The sequence below is a fragment of the Capricornis sumatraensis genome, chromosome 2 (assembly GCF_032405125.1).
Source record: "Capricornis sumatraensis isolate serow.1 chromosome 2, serow.2, whole genome shotgun sequence".
In the NCBI taxonomy this organism is placed as follows: Eukaryota; Metazoa; Chordata; class Mammalia; order Artiodactyla; family Bovidae; genus Capricornis; species Capricornis sumatraensis.
This window is the reverse complement of record NC_091070.1, coordinates 113,115,588-113,139,315: the sequence shown is the minus strand read 5'-3', so window position 1 is coordinate 113,139,315 and position 23,728 is coordinate 113,115,588. Positions and strand designations below refer to the sequence as shown.

The 23,728-nt window shown below is 39.3% G+C and overlaps 1 protein-coding gene and 1 pseudogene across 1 annotated transcript; one reads left to right on the top strand and one right to left on the bottom strand.

Moving 5' to 3' along the window:
• Positions 1 to 1,494: 1,494 nt before the first annotated feature.
• LOC138072034 (vasculin-like protein 1 pseudogene) lies at positions 1,495 to 2,913 on the bottom strand (annotated as a pseudogene).
• A 12,865-nt stretch (positions 2,914 to 15,778) lies between these two features.
• On the top strand, positions 15,779 to 16,720 carry LOC138073648 (olfactory receptor 10K1-like). The gene has a single exon (XM_068965485.1). The coding sequence runs from the start codon at positions 15,779 to 15,781 to the stop codon at positions 16,718 to 16,720; it is 942 nt and encodes a 313-aa protein (XP_068821586.1).
• Positions 16,721 to 23,728: the final 7,008 nt, after the last annotated feature.

Below are 23,728 nucleotides of genomic sequence, written 5' to 3'. Positions count from 1 at the left end.
TTTATGATGGCCATTCTGACTGGTGGGAGGCTTTGATTTGCACTCCTGTAATCTTTGCAGCTTTGATTTGCATTCCTTTAATAATCAGTAATGATGAAAACCTTTTCATGTGTTTGTTGATCATCTGTAGGTCTTTTTTTTTTTACTTATTTCTGGTTGTATTACTGGCAGTTTATTGCACAGGTTTTTCTGCATCAAAAATGTATCTGCTAAAAGGAGAAACAGGTGTGTCTGAATTCAGATTTTCCTCAGACCTCTAAATCCACCCATGTAATTTTAAAGAAAATATACTTCTTACACAAGACAATCCAAACTGATGCAAAATATTTATTCCAAGTTAGTTATTTTATGCAGTAGTTTTCCCTCTCAATAGACTTGTGATAATCACATCTTTTAAATCTGTAAATAATGTTATCAAAATAATATTAATCTTTGAAATCTCACAAAATTTATATTTTACAATCCACCCTGAATATCAAGGTTGCAAGAATAACACAACATTTCCTATATCCAAATATTTTACAGCTGTACCCAGAAAGAAAAAAAAAAAAAGTTGGGGGCGGGGGAACCACATATGCTTGGTTAAGGGCTAACGTTACCTGAGCAACCAGAAATAAAATAAAATATCAAAATTATTAGCATTCAGTTCAGTTCAGTCGCTCAGTCCGACTCTTTGCGACCCCATGAATTGCAGCACGCCAGGCCTCCCTGTCCATCACCAACTCCTGGAGTTCACTCAGACTCACGTCCATTGAGTCAGTGATGCCATCCAGCCATCTCATCCTCGGTCGTCCCTTCTCCTCCTGTCCCCAGTCCCTCCCAGCATCAGAGTCTTTTCCAATAAGTCAACTCTTCGCATGAGGTGGCCAAAGTACTGGAGTTTCAGCTTTAGCATCATTCCCTCCAAAGAAATCCCAGGGCTGATCTCCTTCAGAATGGACTGGTTGGATTTCCTTGCAGTCCAAGGGGCTCTCAAGAGTCTTCTCCAACACCACAGTTCAAAAGCATCAACTCTTCGGCGCTCAGCCTTCTTCACAGTCCAACTCTCACATCCATACATGACCACAGGAAACGATTAATTTAATACAATTATAACTTCAATAGTCACTTTGTCATTGACAATGATTGCTTGAGCACAGGGGTGAGTGCCCCAAGGGTTAGTAGTAGAAGCTGTTGCTGCAGACCAGTGTCTCCTCCCCTCTGCACTGCCAGCTCCCACTTGTGCATTGCCTCATATATACTGTGTATGTGCATTTAAAAAATCTTTCCCACCACACAAAGTTCTCTCTATTAAACAGATAACAGGGAGGAACAACAACAAAAGCTAAACAAGCCAGTCGCTCACTCTTTCTTTGGGATATGATTATTTCCCTTGAGCATGAAGTATTCAACAATAAAATAATAAAAGGAAAAGAACGATTTCTTCTTCTGTATAACCCCTAAACACACAAGCTGAGTTTACTGGGTCAGATTTAACTGTAAGCATTTATACACCTACTTCCAGGCATTGTCATCAGGTGTCTCACTGCTTCTTGTCTCCATGTCTGAGTCCTTAAACTGCTCTGCAAGTGCTTCTCCAAGGGGAGAATAGGTTGGAACTTCGACTCTGCAAGAAGCCATTCTTTCCAAAGCCATTTCTTGTCAGCTGCTGTCTTCATGTAGGACTCTCTAAGCTCATCCTCTGTGAGGGGAAGACAATTCTCATCATTTTCAGGATACTCCTGCCATCCCATTGCTTTCAGTAACCTGTGCTCTGCTTCCAAAGAGTGCGAGAGGGCCTCCCGGTCCTCCTTTACAGGGAGCGCGAGACCATTCTGGTGGCAGCCTTCCTCCCCATTTTCCTTTGGTTCAGGTGTGCTGTTGCCCTCCGAATCTTCCAACTTCTCACTCTCTCTGCTCTCTGAGACGTCTCCATTCCGATCATCCTTCAGAGTCTTCAGGAACTCGCTCTTCCTGTCAGTAGTTCGGCGGGTCAACTTGGTCAGAAGAGAGGAGCTGATCGCAATCGAAGGAGTGGTACTGGCGGACTCTCTTTGGGAGAGCTTAAAACTACACCACCAGCCAGTACTACTGGTTTGGTAACAGAGATTGGACTGGTAAAAGCAGACTCTCGGCTAGAGGAAACGGGTCCTGATTTGTGTTCCATTCTGTTAGCTTTCCACGCACTGGCCTTGGATGGAGCTGGTACAGGCTTAGGAACCAGGTTCTTATAGACACTTGGAACCATGGTTGACGACTTGTTTCCATTTGCATGGTGAGATCCTGGTGAGGTGAATGCAGCAGAGAAGGCAGCAGCAGGATCTTCTTTGGAAACTTTTTTGATGACTAGCATTTCGGAGGGCTGCTTGGCACTAGGTGGGTTTTCCCACACTCCCGAAGGGGTCCCAATAGGTCTGCATGGCTGATTCTGTTTGCCAGCTTCTGGATTCAAAGAAGGAAAGTGTTCCTCTTCAAACTGCAACTTTTTCAGCTTATCTTCTTTCTTCTCTTCCCTAATATCTGTAGGTGGCTTTTCCTGAAAGGCACAGCCTTTCTGGGAATGGAAGCTGCCATTCCAATGGTGATGGTTTCCTGTGCCACCCCCACTATGCTGGCTTATGCCATCATGACCTCGTGAAGAGCCATGCCAACCAGATAGGTCCCCTGTGGTTCCAGCATATGCTCCCTTAGAGACACCAGAGTCCACAGAATCATGGCAGGACAGAGAGGGCTGGTGCCATAAATCTCCTGTTGTTCGAAGAAGTCCAGTGTTGAAAAAGCCATCAGAGGAATTATGTCTACGACAGCTTACTCCAAATCTGCCATCTCTCAGGGTAGGTGCTCTCCGTGTTTTTCGAAAGTCACTGTAGGTGACTTAGCTGACTGCAGTGTTGAGAAATTTAGCCAAGCAGGAACAAAGTCATGCTGCACCATTTAGGTCCAGTGTCTCTTTTCAACAAGGTGAGGCATCCAACCTCATGGCCAAGATCCCAGAGTATAACCTCTGTGGTCCTGCTTCCTGAACTTCTTGAGTTGCCAGCTGGATTTCCACAAGGTTCTCTTGTTAAAAGGGTACCTAATTAGGCTGACCAGCAGAAAGCCTTACGATGAAGCAAAAAGAATCCAGGCTCAGTCTCTCAATCCCCTCAATTGCTCATCTTAAACTATCTAGTCTCCAACATGTTTCCAAAAGGGAAAGGGGAAAGGGGAAGGGGGAGGGGAACATAAAAAGTATTTGTTACATTTTAAAAATGGGGAAAAGAGGAAAGAGCTATATCAATGTTCACCTCATTCAACTTCCTTGAGTGATGGCACCATGATGTTGCTTAAAGAGATAATACATGGACATTTGCACAGTGAATGCAAATACTGTTCATAACAAGGTCATAGCTTAGAAAGACAGAATGACTTTTGTTTGGTCAAATAATGTCATTGAAGTGATAGATCAAAAATAAAACACTAACGAGCTATAAAAGATCTTCAGAGTAGTCAACTCTAGTAGCAAAACATCCACATTACAAAGCCCTTAATTTATATCTCATTATTCCTACACAGCTGGTAAAAATAGTCTGCAGGTATGAGTTTATATTTGTCTTATCCTTCAAACTCTAAGGACATAAGAAAGCTTGTTAAAAAAAACTAAACAAAACAAAACAGGAACTTGATATGCTTTTCCCTCCAAGAATAGCAGCTTTCAAGGCAAATTTTTTTGTATAAAGCTCTCAAATGTTTCTTCTATTTCTTTGGTCTTCACTATTTATAAATTCACAGCAAAACTAAAACAAGTAGAAAGGCAGGGCTTCAGAACAGTCATGGAGAAAGCTCCAAAGTGAGGTTTTCTTCTCTTCAGTTTTCTGAATTTCACTCATTCTGCCCATTCCCAGAGACTAAATTGAGTTAATGGAAGGTAATAACAATCTTCTGCTTCAGTAGAGAAGTCACTTTGGATCCATTTTCATTGTTATTCAATCATTTAAAAGGCCACAGGAATCAGGGAGTGGAGGGGCTACAGTTAGGGACCAGTCGTGGTGTCTGAGGGTGCGTCCCCAGCTTCCTGATCCAGCAGAGGTGGAGAGCCCACAACCACAACAAAGGTCTTCCCAAAATCCATCTGTAGGTCTTATTTGGAGAAATGTCTATTTAGGTCTGCTCATTTTTGACTGGTTTGCTTGATTTTTTTTTTTTTTTTTAACATTGAGCTGCATGGGCTGTTGTTATATTTTGGAGATTAATTCCTTGCCAGTTGCTTCATTTACAAATATTCATTTGCAAATATTTCTCTTCATTTACAAATATTTTCTCACAATGTCAAGCAGAGCCCCTGTTTGAGTTTCCTGAGCCATATAGCAAATTCCCGTTGGCTATCTGTTTTACATATGATAATGTGAGTTTCCATGTTACTCTTTCCATGTATGGAAAGACATACATTCTCCATTGTTGCCCTGCAAATAAATTCTTCAGTAACATTTTTCTAGATCCCGTACGTATGCACATTTTGAGTTTATTTTTATGTGTGGTGTTAGGGAGTGCTTTAATTTCATTCTTTTGCATGTGGCTGTCCAGTTCCAACACTATTTATTGAAGAGACTGGCTTTTCTATGTTATAGATTCTTACTTCCTTTGTCATGATTAGATGACCATAGGTGCATGACTGAGAACCTCATTTTAAACTGGATAAAATATGAAACAAAGAATGTTCAAACTACTGCACAATTGTACTCATGACTCACACTAGCAAAGTAATGCTCAAAATTCTCCAAGCCAGGCTTCAACAGTACATGAACTGTGAACTTCCAGATGTTCAAACTGGATTTAGAAAAGGCAGAGGAACCAAAGATCAAATTGCCAACATCTGCTGGATCATCAAAAAAGCAAGAGTTCCAGAAAAACATCTACTTCTGCTTTCAGTTCAGTTCAATCACACAGTCATGTATGACTCTTTGTGACCCCATGGACTGCAGCATGCCAGGCCTCCCTGTCCATCACCAACTCCTAGAGTTTACTCAAACTCATGTCCATTGAGTTGGTGATGCCATCCAACCATCTCATCCTCTGTTGTCCCATTCTCCTCCTGCCTTCAATCTTTCCCAGCATCAGGTTCTTTTCAAATGATTCAGTTCTTTGCATCAGGTAGTCAAAGTATTGGAGCTTCAGCTTCAACATCAGTCCTTCCAATGAACATTCAGGACTGATTTCCTTTAGGATGGACTGGTTAGATCTCTTTGCAGTCCAAGGGACTCTCAAGAGTCTTCTCCAACACCACAATTCTAAAGCATCAATTCTTTGGCACCCAACTTTCTTTATAGTCCAACTCTCACATCCATACATGACTACTGGAAAAACCATAGCTTTGACTAGATGGACCTTTGTTGGCAAAGTAATGTCTCTGCTTTTTAATATGCTTTCTAGTTTGGTCATAACTTTTCTTCCAAGGAGTAAGCAAACTCCAGATAAAATGAAGGACAGAGGAGTCTGACAAGCTACAGTTCATGAAGTTGCTAAGAATTGGACAGGACAGTGACTGAACAACAACAACAACAAACTCCTTTTTGGAAATAAGACCTCTAAACTACAAAGCTCAAGTTTGCTAAATTCATGTCCATTGAGTCAGTATTGCTGTCTAACCATCTTGTTCTCTTGCTGCTCCCTTCTCTTTTTGTCTTCAGTCTTTCCCAGAATCAAGGTCTTTTCCAAAGAGTCTGCTCTTTCCATCCGGTTGCCAAAATATTGGAGCTTCAGATTCACCATCAGTCCTTTCAATGAATTCTCAGGGTTGACTTCCTTTAGAATTGACTGATTTGATCTCCTGTGGTCCAATAATGGAAGGAATTATGTCCTTTCCTCTCACATTGATGCTCAGACATATATCATAATTGGCGGCTGGGCACAGTCTTTCTTTGCTAGTTAAGAATACATTCTGCTTTAATTAAATATATGGGGTTCCATCAGGTATTGTCACATACTTGGTGCTATAACTGAATCTTCAACAAGGTATTACATTGTTCCATCAGGACACCTCCTTCTGTGATATGGTACACAGAGGTAGTAAGGTTCCCAGTGTGTGCTACCTAAGTTGCTTCAGTTATGTCCAAATCTGTGTGACCCTATGGACTGTAGCCCTCCAGCCTCATCTGTTCATGGGGATTCTCCAGGTAAGAATCCTGGAGTGGGTTGCCATGCCCTCCTCAAGGTTCCCAGTATCATTTATAAATAACCATAGTTTTCTTTTTCACTGACTTATTAGTCCACTCTTGTCAATGACAAGGTTCCCAAATACATTAGATTGATTTCTGAGCCCTCCTTTCCATCTCTTTATACTATTCATGTCTTTCTGTCCCAGTAGTGTGCTCTTTTTATTGCTAAGGCATCTTACTACAGAGAAGAGTAGGCCCTTATATTACTTTTCCTTTTAAAAATTATGCTATTCTTTTCATGTAAACTTTAGAAAGTTGACTTTTAGTTTGCCTTCTCAATTTATACAGTGATTTATATTATTTCCAGAAATAATGGAAGTAAAACCAATGAAACACTGAAGCAGTAATTAGTAAAAGTTTATTGTGCATACAAAACAAAGACAGTTAACCAGAAATATTCAAACCAACCAAAAAAAAAAAAAAAAGGCTCAGGGTAATATTGTCATAAAGCAGCTTATAAATACTTACATTTATAGTGAGAGCTATAAATACTGAGAAGGCAGTATTTGTTTATTATTCAAAGTGGTCTGTTAAAATATTAAATTTTTCTTAAATGATAGGAAATTAATCAGTAGTCATATCAACCTTGGGAAACAGTTTATGTTTTGGGTATGAATTTAAAAGCCATAAACAAGAAATGACCCACATCAAGTTAGTCTTGCAAAAATATGCTAAATTAAGCTTTGCATAAACTGGTTTTGATCAAGGAATATTCAAAATTGTTCTCCATTTGGTTTTGATTTTATAGAATATATGGACTTCATGGGGCTTCCTAGGTGGCACTAGCTGTAAAGAACCTAATGCAGGAGATGTAAGAGATATGGGTTCAATCCCTGGGTCAGGAAGCTCTCCTGGAGAAAGGACTGGCTACCCACTCCAGTATTCTTACCTGGGAAATCCCATGAACAGAGGACCTTGGTGGGTTATAGTCCATGGGGTCCCAAAGAGTCCAATAGGACTGAGTGACTCAACATACACACATGGACTTTATGGACTGCGATGGCGCACAAGCACGGCTGAGAGGAGCTATCCTACTTCCGAGGTCAGGGGCAGAAGCTGGGAGGACCCCATGCCCAAGGGGCAGCAGCCAAAAGGAGCTACCCCATGTCCGAGGTCAGGGGCAGTGGCCCAGGGTGCCAGGCTGCAACAGCGCAGGAACCACTGAGAGGAGCTACCCCATGTCCAACGTCAGAGGCAGTGGCCGGGAGGAGCAACCGCATGTCCAAGGAGCGGTGGCTGCGCGGCAGCGGAGGGCCTAGAGGACCTACTCCATGTTGAAGGTCAGGAGGGGCAGCAGTGAGGAGATACACATCGTCCAAGGTAAAGAGCAGCGGCGGCACTTTGCTGGAGCAGCCATAAAGAGATACCTCATGTCCAAAGTAAGAGAAACCCAAGTAAGACGGTAGGTGTTGCAAGAGGGCATCAGAGGGAAGACACACTGAAACCATAATCACAGAAGTAGTCAGTCTAATCACACTAGGACCACAGCCTTGTCTAACTCAATGAACTAAGCCATGCCCTGAGGGGCCACCCAAGATGGGTGGGTCATGGTGGAGAGGTCTGACAGAATGTGGTCCTCTGGAGAAGGGAATGGCAAACCACTTCAGTATTCTTGCCTTGAGAACCCCATGAACAGTATGAAAAGGCAAAATGATAGGATACTGAAAGAGGAACTCCCCAGGTCAGTAGGTGCCCAATACGCTACTGGAGATCAGTGGAAAGTCACTGCAGAAGGAATGAAGGGATGGAGCCAAAGCAAAAACCATACCCAGCTGTGGATAAGACTAGTGATAGATGCAAAGTCTGATGCTGTAAAGAGCAATATTGCATAGGAACCTGGAACGTCAGGTCCCTGAATCAAGGCAAATTGCAAGTGGTCAAACAGGAGATGGCAAGAGTGAACATTGACATTCTAGGAATCAGCGAACTAAAATAGACTGGAATGGGTGAATTTAACTCAGATGACCATTATATTTACTACTGCAGGCAGGAATCCCTCAGAAGAAATGGAGTAGCCATCATGATCAACAAAAGAGTCTGAAATGCAGTACTAATATGCAGTCTCCAAAATGACAGAATGATCTCTGTTTGTTTCCAAGGCAAACCATTCAATATCACAGTAATCCAAGTCTATGCCCTAACCAATAATGCTGAAGAAGCTGAAGTTGAACGGTTCTGTGAAGACCTACAAGACCTTTTAGAACTAATACCCAAAAAAGATGTCCTTTTCACTATAGGGGACTGGAATGCAAAAGTAGGAAGTCAAGAAGCACCTAGAATAACAGGCAAATTTGGCCTTGGAATATGGAATGAAGCAGGGCAAAGAGTAATAGAGTTTTGCCAAGAGAATGCACTGGTCATAGCAAACACCCTCTTCCAACAACACAAGAGAATATTCTACACATGGACATCACCAGATGGTCAACACTGAAATCAGACTGATTATATTCTTTGCAGCCAAAGATGGAGAAGCTCTATACAGTCAACAAAAACAAGACCAGGAGCTGACTGTGGCTCAGATCATGAGCTGCTTATTGCCAAATTCAGACTGAAATTGAAGAAAGTAGGGAAAACCACTACACCATTCAGGTATGACCTAAATCAAATCCCTTAAGATTATACAGTGGAAGTCAGAAATAGATTTAAGGGACTAGATCTGATAGAGTGCCTGAAGATCTATGAAAGAAGATTCGTGACATTGTACAGGAGACAGGGATGAAGACCATCCCCATAGAAAAGAAATGCAAAAAAGCAAAATGGCTGTCCGGGGAGGCCTTACAAACAGCTGTGAAAAGAAGAGAAGTAAAAAACAAAGGAGAAAAGGAAAGATATAAGCATCTGAATGCAGAGGTCCAAAGAATAGCAAGAAGAGATAAGAAAGCCTTCCTCAGTGATCAACGCAAGTAAATAGAGGAAAACAACAGAATGGGAAAGACTAGAGACTTCTTCAAGAAAATTAGAGATACCAAGGAAATATTACATGCAAAGATGGGTTTGATAAAGGACAGAAATGGTATGGACATAACAGAAGCAGAAGATACTAAGAAGAGGTGACAAGAATATACAGAAGAACTGTACAAAAAGATCATCATGACCAAGATAATCACGATGGTATGATCACTCACCTAGAGCCAGACATCCTGGAATGTGAAGTCAAGTGGGCCTTAGAAAGCATCACTATGAACAAAGCTAGTGGAGGTGATGGAATTCCAGTTGAGTTATTTCAAATCCTGAAAGATGATGCTGTGAAAGTGCTGCACTCAACATGCCAGCAAATTTGGAAAACTCAGCAGTGGCCACAGGACTGGAAAAGGTCAGTTTTCATTCCAATCCCAAAGAAAGGCAATGCCAAAGAATGCTCAAACTACCACACGATTGCACTCATTTCATACACTAGTAAAGTAATGCTCAAAATTCTCCAACCCAGGCTTCAGCAATACATGAACTGTGAACTTCCAGATGTTCAAGCTGGATTTAGAAAAGCAGAGGAACCAGAGATCAAATTGCCAATATCTGCTGGATCATCAAAAAAGCAAGAGAGTTTCAGAAAAACATCCATTTCTGCTTTATTGACTATGCTTAAGCCTTTGACTTTGTGGATCAGAATAAACTGTGGAAAATTCTTCAAGAGATGGGAATACCAGACCACCTGACCTGCCTCTTGAAAAACCTATATGCAGGTCAGGAAGCAACAGTTAGAACTGGAAATGGAACAACAGACTGGTTCCAAATAGGAAAAGGAGTATGTCAAGTCTGTATATTGTCACCCTGCTTATTTAAGGTATATGCAGAGTACACCATGAGAAACGCTGGGCTGGAAGAAGCACAAGTTGGAATCAAGACTGCCAGGAGAAATATCAATAACCTCAGATATACAGATGACATTAACCTTATGGCAGAAAGTGAAGAGGAACTCAAAAGCTTATTAATGAAATTGAAAGAGGAGAGTGAAAAAGTTGGCTTAAAGCTCAACATTCAGAAAACGAAGATCATGGCATCTGGTCTTATCACTTCATGGGAAAGAGATGGGGAAACAGTGGAAACAGTGTCAGACTTTATTTTTTGGGGCTCCAAAATCACTGCAGATGGTGACTGCAGCAATGAAATTAACAGATGCTTACTCCTTGGAAGAAAAGTTATGACCAACCTAGGTAGCATATTTAAAAGCATTGCTTTGCCAACAAAGGTCCATCTAGTCAAGGCTATGGTTTTACCAGTGGTCATGTATGGATGTGCGAGTTGGGCTGTGAAGAAAGCTGAGCACCGAAGAATTGATGCTTTTGAACTGTGGTGTTGGAGAAGACTCTTGAGAGTCCCTTGGACTGCAAGAAGAACCAACCAATCAGTCCTAAAGGAGATCAGTCCTGGGTGTTCTTTGGAAGGAATGATGCTGAAGCTGAAACTCCAATACTTTGGCCGCCTCATGTGAAGAGTTGACTCATTGGAAGAGACTCTGATGCTGGGAGGGATTGGAGGCAGGAGGAGAAGGGGACCACAGAGGATGAGATGGCTAGATGGCATCACCGACTTGATGGACGTGAGTTTGAGTGAACTCCGGGGGTTGGTGATGGACAGGAAGGCTTGTCGTGCTGCAATTCATGGGGTCACAAAGAGTGGGGTGAGATTCAGGGACTGAACTGAAATGATAAAACTGACACCTTTATTTATTCCAATATAAACAATAGATAAGATAAGAAAAGGTAATAATTTAATGATGTTCATAACTAGATTTAGGGTATTTGCTAAAACTCAAGCTTTTGAATAATACCCCAATACTCCTGATTAGAATTTCTATGGGCATGAACCTGATAAGATGAATTTGTAAGTAAGGCCTCCTTTGATTCATATACACACTAATGATCAAAGTCCCTGGATAAATACATCAGTATACTGATTTAAAATTCAATGAAAAGATGTCCATTGCTTGCTGCATTACAGACTAAGTTGCAGTGATTTCTTTTTCATCAGTACAGTTCAGTTCAGTTCAGTTCAGTTGCTCAGTCGTGTCTGACTCTTTCTGACCCCATGAATTGCAACACACCAGGCCTCCCTGTCCATCACCAACTCCCGGAGTTCACTCAAACTCACGTCCATCGAATCGGTGATGCCTTCCAGCCATCTCATCCTCGGTCGTCCCGTTCTCCTCCTGCCCCCAATCCCACCCAGCATCAGAGTCTCTTCCAATGAGTCAACTCTTCACATGAGGTGGCCAAAGTACTGGAGTTTCAGCTTTAGCATCATTCCTTCCAAAGAAAACCCAGGGCTGATCTTTAGAATGGACTGGTTGGATATTCTTGCAGTCCAAGGGACTCTCAAGAGTCTTCTCCAACACCACAGTTCGTTTTCATAATTTCTCACAAATATACTGAATATTCAATGCAGATGTGAACTCATTACATTCAAGGCTCCTGCTCCCAGGTTTCTCAACTAAGGGTTCCTTTGAGAAATTGGCAACATTATTTTTCCAAAATAAATTTGGCTTCTAATTAACTCCAAGACAAGCTCTTCAGGGCAGTAGATCAAGCCTCAGGAGGCCAATAATCAGAGTATATGCTTCTAATGATCAACATCCTATGTGATTCTAAGAATTGCATGAACCAGAACTTCTCAATATTGTGACTTTGGCTGGACAAATAGATTCATGATGGATAGCGGATGCTACTTTTGATGCAGAGAACTTCTGTCTCAAGGCAGAGGCAGTCTCTTCTGCTATTTCCTCAGGTTCTAGTCTTTGACTTAGAGTCTACTTTCCTCGGATTCCAGATACTGAACAGCTGTTTCTGAGTTGAAAGGAGATATATTAATAAGTACTTGCTAAGCAGTGAGAATATTGATCTGTTAGTCTAAGGGCTTTGTGGGGTCTAGACCTTGGCAAAGGGTAGTGTTATGGACACTGGACCTCACTGCAATTCTGGTAAGTGGCAGGGTTAAGAAGGAGAACCAGGAGCTGTTTTTAATTCCAGGTACTAAGAATGATTGGGCATAGTTCTCTGAGTTTTTCTTCATGACTATTATACTGGATCATTTATGCTGTTAGTAGATTTTCCATTCTTTTTTTCTTTTTTTTAAGTTTGGTTGACTCATGGATTAAATGAAACAAATACTTAGTATTTCTGCTGTCTACTCATGGTTGTATGTTTTAAGCTATAATTGAAACTCTACTTAGACTCCATTTTTAAATGTCAAATTCAGGATATTCAGGTGTACTTAAGAATATGAAAATTTAACTTCTTTATTATCTGAGGCTGCCTACATAATTTACCTCAGTTAACTAATGCCTTCCATAAGATATATATTTGAAAGTCTCAAAATATTTTACACCTGAAAATTTTGTGAATTTGCTCCTTTTTAAAATGTACACAGTAACCTCAAATATTGAGTCTCTTTTAAATCTAAATTACATAAATCCCTGGGGAGTATCTATGGAGTCAGAAAGTAGGGTGGGAAAGTGTCAGCTCTGAGGATCATAACCTGAATTCTATCTATAAGCTCTAGAATATTATAAAGGGAATTTCAAGCTCTTCTAACTAAGAATCTTGGAGTCCATGAGTTGAAAATTCTATTAAGGGCCAGTACTCAACTGCTACCCTAAGTCAAATTTCTTTCTGTAGGATATTCTGTAGAAGTCTCTGTTTAAATACTTTCCATGCATCTCAACAGTTTATTACAGTTATTTCCCTGTCTCTTTCAAAGGCTTCCAAGATAGTTCAGTTGGTAAAGAATCTGCCTGCCATGCAGGACACTGTGGTTCGATTCCTGGGTGGGGAAGATCTACTGAAAAAGGGATAGGTTACCCACTTCAGTATTCTTGGGCTTCCCTTCTGGCTCAGCTGGTAAAGAATCACCCACAGTGCGGGAGTCCTGGGTTGGGACGATACCTTGGAGAAAGGAAAGGCTACCCACTCCAGTGTTCTGGCCTGAAGAATTCCATGGGCTGTATAGTCCATGGGGTCACAAAGAGTTGGACACAACTGAAAGACTTCCACTTTCACTTTTAATTTTAAAATAAGGAGATTGATATTAAAGTTAAGAATTTTGCCCAAAGTCACACAATGCTAGACCTAAAATATAGATCTTCTTACTCCAAACTGAGGGATCTTTTAACTTAATTTTATAGCCTATAAGTATTTGGCTGGAAGATATTTTTATTCTTCTGCTGTTTAAATTTTTCTATCCCTGCTGCTGCCGCTTCACTCGTATCCGACTCTGTGCAACCCCACAGACGGTAGCCCACCAGGCTCCCCCACCCCTGGGATTCTCCAGGCAAGAACACTGGAGTGAGTTGCTATTTCCTTCTCCAACGCATGAAAGTGAAAAGTGAAAGTGAAAAGTGAAAGTGAAGTTGCTCAGTCGTGTCCGACTCTTTTCGACCCCATAGACTGCAGCCCACTGGGTTCCTCCGTCCATGGGATTTTCCAGGCAAGAGTACTGGAGTGGGTTGCCATTACCTTCTATCCCTAGTACTGATATAACACACTGTGGTGGTCTTTGATGTCTTCTCATATATACTGTGCCATTGGGTCTCCATGCACCATGAAAAGAACACATGCATCAATCACACAACTCATTTAGACTGTGGGGTTATATTACTAATAATAGTATGAAAAAAATTTACCTAACTGAAATCAGCTACCTTCATGGGTCTGAGGGACAAATAATCGTAACAGCTGTGTTTTATGGTATTCGGTAAATATAGATACTCTTTGAGAATCAGGTAATTCTAACTTCTATAGTCTACAATTCATACTTAGTGAAGTGAGGGTACAGTGGGTTTACATGTGAATTAGTTGAAAGAAGTTTCAGAAAAAATTTTGGAAATTGTTAAGACAAGGATAAGCAATGACTATAAATTTATATTTCCATCAATGTTTTGAAATGATCGGAAGTCCATTTGTCGAAGTGGAGGTATTATATAGAGAAACTATTTAATCAGTTTGCTTTTCTTTACATAGAAAACAGATGCTTATTATACATATATATGTGTACATATTGAGGATATAATCTTCCCAGGTGACACTAGTGGTATTTGGTATATCCACCCTTTGCATTTATATGTAATAGAAATATCTTTATAGTTATCTTTAAAGTTGTAGTCACTGAAAATTCCAATTGTTTGTGTTAAAGAGCTTTAAAACTAGTGTATGTGAATATCCTAATACTAATTTCAGGAAAACAATAATTATACCTACTCATTTTAGGACCAGATTCTAGTGATTAAGAAAGAGTAAAATTATATTCTCCAAATTCTAGTAATAGGTGTTTCAGAAATTTTTAATCATTTTACTTAGTGTTTAGCAAGCTAACATTTACTATTGGCTAGAAATATAAAAAAAAAAAACTTTTGAGAGCAGATGCAAATAATTCTTCAGCACAAAATGACACATAAGTATATAAATATACTAAAAGTACATACACAAAGACTGGATACAGTCAATAAATGCTAGATGATTTTGCATCCAGAGAATACTTTCTTACTTCTTAGGCTTGGTTAGTGGTAAACACACCCATAAAAAAAATTATCTGATGTTAGAATGACTTTAGAAATAATCTTTTCTAGCAGTTTGCAAACTACGTTTAGTAGTCAGATTATTCAAAAAGAACAATATTAACATAGCAAGATATAAAATAAATAAAGCCTATGATTTATTTCGGGGGTTGGAACCCAGAAAACTGCCCAATTATACCTTTCTTTCTCATTCTCTGTGACAATTTCATGGCCATTTTTGCAAAACTCTATTTCTCTTTCTCTGGAAAAATGAAGTATGGTACAAAATGCCACAAAGTCACTGTCTTGATTTTTTTTTTTTTTTTTTTTTACCACCCTGATGACTATTTCTTTTCTGGAGGAAAAAAACAAAAAACAGATGAATATTTGTTTTAACTAACATTATTTTCTGTTCCATCCTTGCCCACTGCTCTAGTTTCAGAATTTCCAGAAGTATTTCTAATTCATCTCTTCTTATTGTTAGAAACAACATTAAAGGCTTTTATTCTTGTTTCTTATTGTTTTGGATGTTGATGTAAAATTGTAATTAATAGTTGACATATATGCTATTTTTACCATTATACTTTAGCATATAATGAGTTGTCAATAAGTACAGATCCCTTCACCCTTTTTCTCAGAGATCACCTAATTCTTCTTTTTCCTTCCAATTTTATGGTTGATAAACTGAAGTTCACATACTGTTTCTGAACATTTCTCATTCTTTTATCCCACATTCTGATCAAGTTCAGATAGCTGAAGTTAACAATATTTTTCGCTTTTGAAGGGTTGACTTTCTTGGGCTTCTGGTGAGCAAGAAAACCACAACAATCCAGAAGTAAGATACAAGAGAAAACTGTTAGGCAAATTTTTAATCCTTGCCTGGAGAGATAATGTGTTCATAGCCTTGGGAAAAGTCTACTCATTGGTTGTCAGTTATTCTGTTCCATATTTAGCCTTAATTCTTATTTTGGCAGACTATTTTGGAGGGAATGAATGAGTTCCATCAAACATCTGGAGATGCCTGCCACCTGCAGACTTTGTGCTGAGTTCCCCATGCCTTTCTCCATCCCTGCATCCTGGCCTGTGGCTCTGGCTCTGGCTCTCCTGTATAGCAGTGACCATGGAGTGGGCCAATGAGACCTTGGTGACAGAGTTTGTCTTCCTCGGCTTCTCCTCTCTGGCTGGGCTGCAACGGCTGCTCTTTGCTGTCTTCCTGCTTGTGTACTTGTTCATGCTGGGCACCAACGCCATCATCGTCTCCACCATTGTGCTGGACAGAGCCCTCCACACCCCCATGTACTTCTTCCTTGGTGTCCTCTCCTGCTCTGAGACTTGTTACACCTTCGTCATTGTACCCAAGATGCTGGTTGACCTGCTGGCCCAGAAGAAGACCATTTCTTTTCTAGGCTGTGCCATCCAGATGTTTTTCTTCCTCTTTCTCATTTGCTCTCACTCCTTCCTGCTGGCAGCCATGGGTTATGATCGCTATGTGGCCATCTGTAACCCTCTGCGCTACACAGTGCTCATGGGTTTCGGGGCGTGCATGGGACTAGTGGCTGCTGCCTGTGCCTGCGGCTTCATAATCTCAGTGGCCACCACCTCCATGATATTTCACCTGCCATTCCACTCCTCCAACAAGCTCCATCACTTCTTCTGTGATGTCTCTCCAGTCCTCAAGCTGGCATCTCACCAATCTTATCTCAATCAGTTGGTCATATTTGTGCTTGGTGTGTTTGTCTTGGTTATTCCACTGTTACTTATTCTGGTCTCCTATGTCCTCATCATCTCTGCCATTCTAAAAATCCCATCCTCTGTTGGAAGATACAAGGCTTTCTCTACCTGTGCCTCCCATCTCATTGTGGTAACTGTTCATTATGGTTGTGCCTCTTTCATCTACTTAAGGCCCAAATCCAATTACTCTTCAAGTCAAGACACCCTAATATCTGTATCTTATACCATCCTCACACCGTTGTTCAATCCAATGATTTACAGCCTGAGAAATAAGGAATTCAAATCAGCCCTTCAAAGAGCAATGACCCATACTTCATATTCTATTAATTAAGGAGCAAAATTTTAGCTATTCAGTTAACTGTAGACCTTTTATGTGTCAGGCAATATGTGTACTTTCACATTGTTCTCAAGTGTAGAGCATACTGTAACATGAGAATGTTTTCCTATTTAGAGAATGAGGATCAAAGATGTTAAAATATTTTGACTTTCTGCCATCAGTGATACTCTAAGAAGGTTGTGCTGATGTGGGAAACAATTACTCATTTCTAGAACAAATTTCATTATATTTCACAGCTGTGAAATAGATTGATTATTCAAAAACAATTATATCAACTGATAAGAGCAAATATACACCCAAGCTGTTGTGAAGCAAAATAAAGGATACCTCATTTAAAAGGGACTCAGAAGGCCAGAGAGAGACCTTGCATACTGCAACTTGACTTCGTTACAACCCTCACCAGGAAGACATCAATAACAGACCTCAACAGGAAGAATTTTCCTCTCCCAGAAACAATGCAGACAAAATGAAATGCTGCCCTGTCCAAACTCTCACTTTGCTTAAACTAACTTTCATTCAAAACAACTCTTCTCAATTCCCTCACTTTTCTCTATAAAGTAACCTTTAACTTTTTTGTTTTAATTGTTAGACTTGCCTATGGCTTTTGCTACAGCAAACTTGTCTCAAATGGCAATTCTCCATTATTCCCAAATAAACCTATTTTGCTGATAAAATAATTAACAATTGGCTGTTTTATTTTATTTTTTTAGAACAACACTGCCCAGTTCCTTGGAACAGTAGAAGATAATCTTACCACTCTCTCGCCCCCCTACTCTCAGTTCTGCCTTTCATGAAGAAACTAAGGCAATTTTGGTACTCTCCATGCTTGAGAAAACCCTAGTAAGCCTTTTCAGTTCCTGATCCACCCACCTCAACCTACATATTGAAATGTCTTTGCTTTTCCATGAGATTGTTTTTGTCTTCCTTTGTTTGTGTTTGGAACTTCACTATGGAGTCTCCTTCCTATGTGTATGCATATCCTTCCTGTACTCTCCTGTCTTTCTGCCACATTCATTCCCTGCACATCATATCTATTACTTCTCTTCCAGGAACCTACTAAGATTGCATAATTGCTGAAGAATCTCAGGTAATCGAAGCAAAAAAGGTTGAGTCAACGTTAACACTATAAAGAGCAAGAAGGTCCTAATGACCAGAAAATCCGTGAAAATACCCTCAGTGACTTCCCTTGCCCTACAAGACAAAGCCAAGAATCTTTTGTTAGCAAGAATTTATCACCTAGTCTCTGCCTATCTGTCTGACATTTTTGTTTCTAACATGATTACTATCCATTTCTCATACGTGTCTAGTTGTGTCCTATTTGATTATCCTCCAAGTGCCATTCTGTATTCTGCTGTTTCCTCATGGGCTCCTTCTTTTCTGTGGAATAGCTCCTCCACTCTATGTAAATTGCATATTTCAAGATAGTCTGAGCGGCTCTCTCACTTTCTCTCTAAAGCCTTCCTTGCTTCCTTATTCCAATCTTCCCTTAATAGTAGAGTCTGCCTTGTGTTCTTACAATCAAGATCTATTTTTGTTTTACCTTTTATTATTTCAACAAATGTTTATTCATTGCTTCATATTACCAGATACTACTTTAGCTTCTGGAAATCAACAATAAATAAATATGTGTGGTCTTTGCCCTCTAGAACTATATTCTGGTTTGAAACAGTCTCATTAAAGAGGTAAATTCAGGGGAAAATACTTTACCACAGATTGAACTGTCCTTTTTAAAGAAAAACTGTACATGTTGGGGGGAAGGGGAGATAATAAAACAAATCTGATTGAATGGTGTGGAGATGACATCTCTGAGAAATTGATGGGTAACTTATAATCTGAAGGATAAGTAGGAATCACCAGGTAAGATGGATTATTTGGGTAGATTCTTTCAGATTTAAGGGACAACGTATACAAAAACTCTGAAGCCAGAAAGAGCTAGGAGATTTGGAGGCAGACAAAGAGTTCAACATAACACATTTTCTTTATCTCTCTGTACAATGAATTTGAATTTCCTGAAGGCACAGATTTTACATTAAACACAATCTTGTCAACACTGTTCTTTGTATAATGCCTGGAACCAAAGAGATGTTTATATTTTGAATTTCCTTGTCCATCCTTCCATCTTTTGCTGCCAAGATCGCTCAGCCACCTTCATGTCCTGTCTTGGTGAATGTCAGCTCATTTCATCCACTTAGGCAGCCAAGCACATGAAAGTGACTTCATGACTCTTTTTTTTTTTTTTTTTTCTGTCTTTCTACACCACACATTGGCTCAGCTACTAAATCCTAACAATTACTCCTTCTTCATTTCCACAGTCTCATCCTTTCTCCTTTGAATCACTTCAAGAACTTCAAAACAGCAGTAAGCAGAACAGCTAAAATTGACACAGGTCTTTAGTTATTCTTAGTCTGGTTCTCCTCCCATCTTGTAAGGCTTTGACTCACTTGTTCTTGATCTCCCTTGAAACATAGTTCTTTAAATGTGGGAGAGAGGCAGGATCACAAGGGGCTTCCAGACACTCCAGACAACACTTTACAAAATGAATCTAGTGCCAATAGTAGGGGCCAGTGCTCACTTGAAGGCTTCATCGCAATGACCAGAATGTCAGTCTAGGACTCTTCATCTGTGTATTGGACTTTGGCTTTCTCCTCTATTTTTTCATTGACACTACTCTGAGCTGAAGAAAATTTTTTCCTTCAGTAGAAGGATAGGAGTCAAACACAGAAATACTCTTAATTCCTATTTTATTTCCATGGCAATAATTTAGCTTACTTCTGTTAGAAACTTATGTATTAACTAAATCTATCCAGTCATTTAATCAAATGATGCTTTTGTTCATAAAGGGATGGAGTGAGGTATCATGAAGGAATGTGTATAACTTTAATCTGAATATTAAAAATATCACTCAATAAACTATGCATTGAGATTCCTGTAAAGGAAGAGACTCACAAATTTCTATTTCAAACAATACAGAACTGAAAGTTTGAAAATATAATTTATGTCTTGTCCTGGAAACTGTATGTCTGTGTGCAAATAATGTACCCTATCTGAACCTCATTCTTTATATCTGTAAATAATAAATTATATATCTTGTCATCTTATATTTTATAAGCATTTTAATTTAATTTAATAATATTTTTACTCATCCAGCATTTTTGTTCAAATCAACTTTCTTTTAAGCATACATAGCAATTTTAGCTAAATCCTTGCACTAATATTTAATTACAAGGTTTGATATACTCAAATTTTCTAATTCAATTAAAATAAATATAAAAATTGAAATAAAACAGGCTCATTTGTATACCTCTCAAATGTAATGCTGTCCATTACTTTTGGGGAAATCCTCCTGTGTATTACTTTGTCTGGCAATAGTTTCTCAATGCCTATTTGTTATTGTTGTTGTTGTTATAATTAACATACAAAATTGTATCATTTCAGGTGTACAACACAGTGATTCAATATACTTTAGGGAATAATCACCAAAATAAGTCCAGTTATCATCTATCACTGCACAAACATGTTACAGTATCATTGACTATATTTTTATGTGTACATGACATTTCTGTGACATTTATTTTATTGATATACATGAGTCTGAGCAAGCTCCAGGAGTTGATGATGAACAGGGAAGCCTGGTGTGCTGCAGTCAATGGGGTCGCAAAGAGTTGAATATGACTGAGTGACTGAACAGAACTGAACCCCCTTTACCTGTTTTGTCTGTATTCTCCTGCCTCTCCTTTGGAGACCACCAGTGTGTTCAGTATATGTGATTCTGTTTCTTTTTGTTTCATTGGTTTGTTTTACTTTTTATTTTCCTCATGTAAGTGAAATCAAGTATTTGTTTTTCTCTGTCCTTATTTTATTTAACAAAATAAGTCCATGTTGCTGCAAATGATAATATTTGTTTCTTGTGGCTGAGTAATATTCCATTGCATATATATATATATCTCAATGTTCATATATCAATTAACGTTTAAGTTGTTTTTACATTTTGGCTATTGTAAATAGTTCTGCAGTAAGCATTGGGGTCCCTGCGTCTTATTGAGTTAGTGTTTTTGTATCTTCAGGGTGTACACCCAAGAGTGGAATTGCTGGGTCATATGGTGGTTCTGTTTTTAGCTTTTTGAAAAACTTCTATACTGTTTTCTACAGTGGTTATACCAATTTACATTCCCACTGACAGTGTATGAGGGCTCTCTTTTCTCTGCATCCTCACCAGCATTTGTTAGTTGTTTTGATAATAGACATTCTGACAGGTGTGAGGTAATATTTCATTATGTTTTTCATTTACATGTCCCTTGTGATTAGTGGTATTGAGCATTTTTTTCATGCACCACTTGTCTACCTTCATGTCTTCCTTGGAAAAAAAAAGTCTATTCAATTCTTCTGCCCATATTTTAATCTGCTTGTTTTTTTGTTGTTTTTTTGTTTTTTTTTGATGTTGAGTTGTATAGGCTGTTTATATATACTGTCTATTAACCTCATAATAGGGTTTCCCTGGTGGCTCAGAGGCTAAAGCGTCTGCATATGGGAGACCTGGGTTCGATTCCTGGGTCAGGAAGATCCCCTGGAGAAGGAAATGGCAACCCACTCCAGTATTCTTGCCTGGAGAATTCCATGGATGGAGGAGCCTGGTGTGCTATAGTCCATGGGGTCGCAAAGAGTTGGACACGACTGAGTGACTTAACTTAATCTTGTAATATGATCATATAATTAGGGGCATAATTTTTCTTTTGTAAAAATACTTTGCAATGGTGGAACAAGGGCCCCCTTGGTCACTCTTACACACTAGTTATGGATTAATTACATTCATATTGTACTTTTTAATTATATAAATCTACAATAAAAGGTAAACCTGTGGACATCAGACCCATTCATTTAGTGCTTCTAAGGTGGAATCTTCATGGAGATGGGGTCTGTGCTAACCTGGAAACTAAAGAATTTCTCAGTCAAAGGGCTATTACTTCCTTTTACCCATATATAATCCTATCTTTATCAAAGTACCACTTTATTTTTACCTATTTCATAAGATATTTCCTTTCTTCAAAATGCCATAGTAATTTAGGTCTCTCTTATGACTCTTACTGTGTTATGAATTGTTTAGGTAGTTATGTTTATACCTTATCTCCTCTACCAGATTGTCAGAATATGGGAATAAGTGCTTTGTCATACCCATGTATTAAGTTTTCTCATTATTATCTATTTCCTTGATATAGTATGCAGAATGCAGACTACTGATAAATGTCTTTTAATTATGTTTGAATAATTATCTGCTCTATCTAGCTAAATGGAACACTTAAAACTACACATGAAAGTGTACTAATATGTATCCCCTCTCCCAAACTTAGTGATTTAAAACAACAATAATCATTTATTTTGCTCATAAATCTCTAATTTGGGTAGAGTTTGAGGATGCTTTGTTTCTGTTCCATACAATCAATTAAGCAGCTTGACTACATGGAAGGACCCACTTCTAAGATGGGGCTCATTCACGGCTGACAAGATGGTGCTGATAGATGATCAGGTGGTGATCTAAGACTGTAGATTAGGAGCCTCATTTTTATCCATGTGGCCCTCTTTATGGAGTTCTTTGGAATTTCTCACACAGCCTGGTAACTGGATTCAAAGAGTAAATATTCTAAAATTCAGGAAGTGGGAACTGGTAGTCTTTTAAGGCATAGCACCATTACGGCATATGTCATTGGTCAAGCTGTCATTACAGGGACCATGTGTGCTGTGGTAAGTCATTTCAGTCATGTCTGACTCTTTGCAATCCTATGGACCATAACCTGCCAGGTTCCTCTGTCCATGGGATTCTCCAAGAAAGAATACTGGAGTGGATTTCTGTACCCTCCTTCAGGGGATCTCCCTGACCCAGGGATTGAACCTGTGTTTCTTACTTGTCCTGCACTGGCAGGCAGGTTCTTTACCACTAACACCACCTGGGAAGCCATAAGCAGTCATAATTGTGATATTCAAGGGAAAGACCACACTTCTCATTGGGGAAAGGCTCAAAATACTTGTGGCTATCTTTAATTTTACAGTCTTCCTTTTTATCATACCATGTTTACATCCTTAGCATTGCAGAATATGCTTACCTTCTTCCCAAGGCCAGTCAAACTCTTAACCAATTACAGCAGCTGGTTAGTTCTCTCAAGGTCCAGGATCTTGTGCTCTAAATCAAATCCATACACATATGAGCTGCTTTAAGTGAAGTTTTTTTTTTTTCTGATTTAAAGTTCTAAGGGAATCAAAGATGCAGGTTATCTGCTCCTGACACACCTAAAATACAAGATAAGCATAGGATAATTGCAACAGACCCTCCCTTTTGAAAAAGGAGGGAATGAAGCACAAAGTGGTCACTGGTCTGTAAAAATCCTGAAATCCAACTGCGCATGTGTTGACCTTGATTAGGATTAGTCTACGTCCTGGGAATGATTCTCCACATCTCTCTGTTCTAACATGAGGAGTCTTTTTCCCATCCTCTGATCATTCTTCCTTATTCATAAGACAAACAATATTTTCAGGTGGGTAGTTTTCTCGGTCTCATTACTCTATATAAAAGGTTTGGGATCCTAACATCTATTTCTATTTTTATTGTCTCTCTCCCTCAACCTTAGCAAAAAGTAACACAATTCCTTAAAATAAGAGGTATTTTTTGTTTCTGTTCATAAAATTAATTTCATTAAAGTCAAACTCACATTTCTTTCTTCATTGTTGGCTACCTATGAGGATGATGTTTCTTTTTTTAATATAAATTTATTTATTTTAATTGGAGGTTATTTACTTTCAATATTGTATTGGTTTTGCCATACTTCAACATGAATCTGCCACAGGTATACACGTGTTCCCCATCCTGAACCTCCCTCCCTCCTCCCTCCCAGTACCATCCCTCTGGGTCGTCTCAGTGCACCAGCCCCAAGCATCCAGTATCATGCATCAAACCTGGACTGGCGATTCATTTCATATATGATATTATACATGTTTCAATGCCATTCTCCCAAA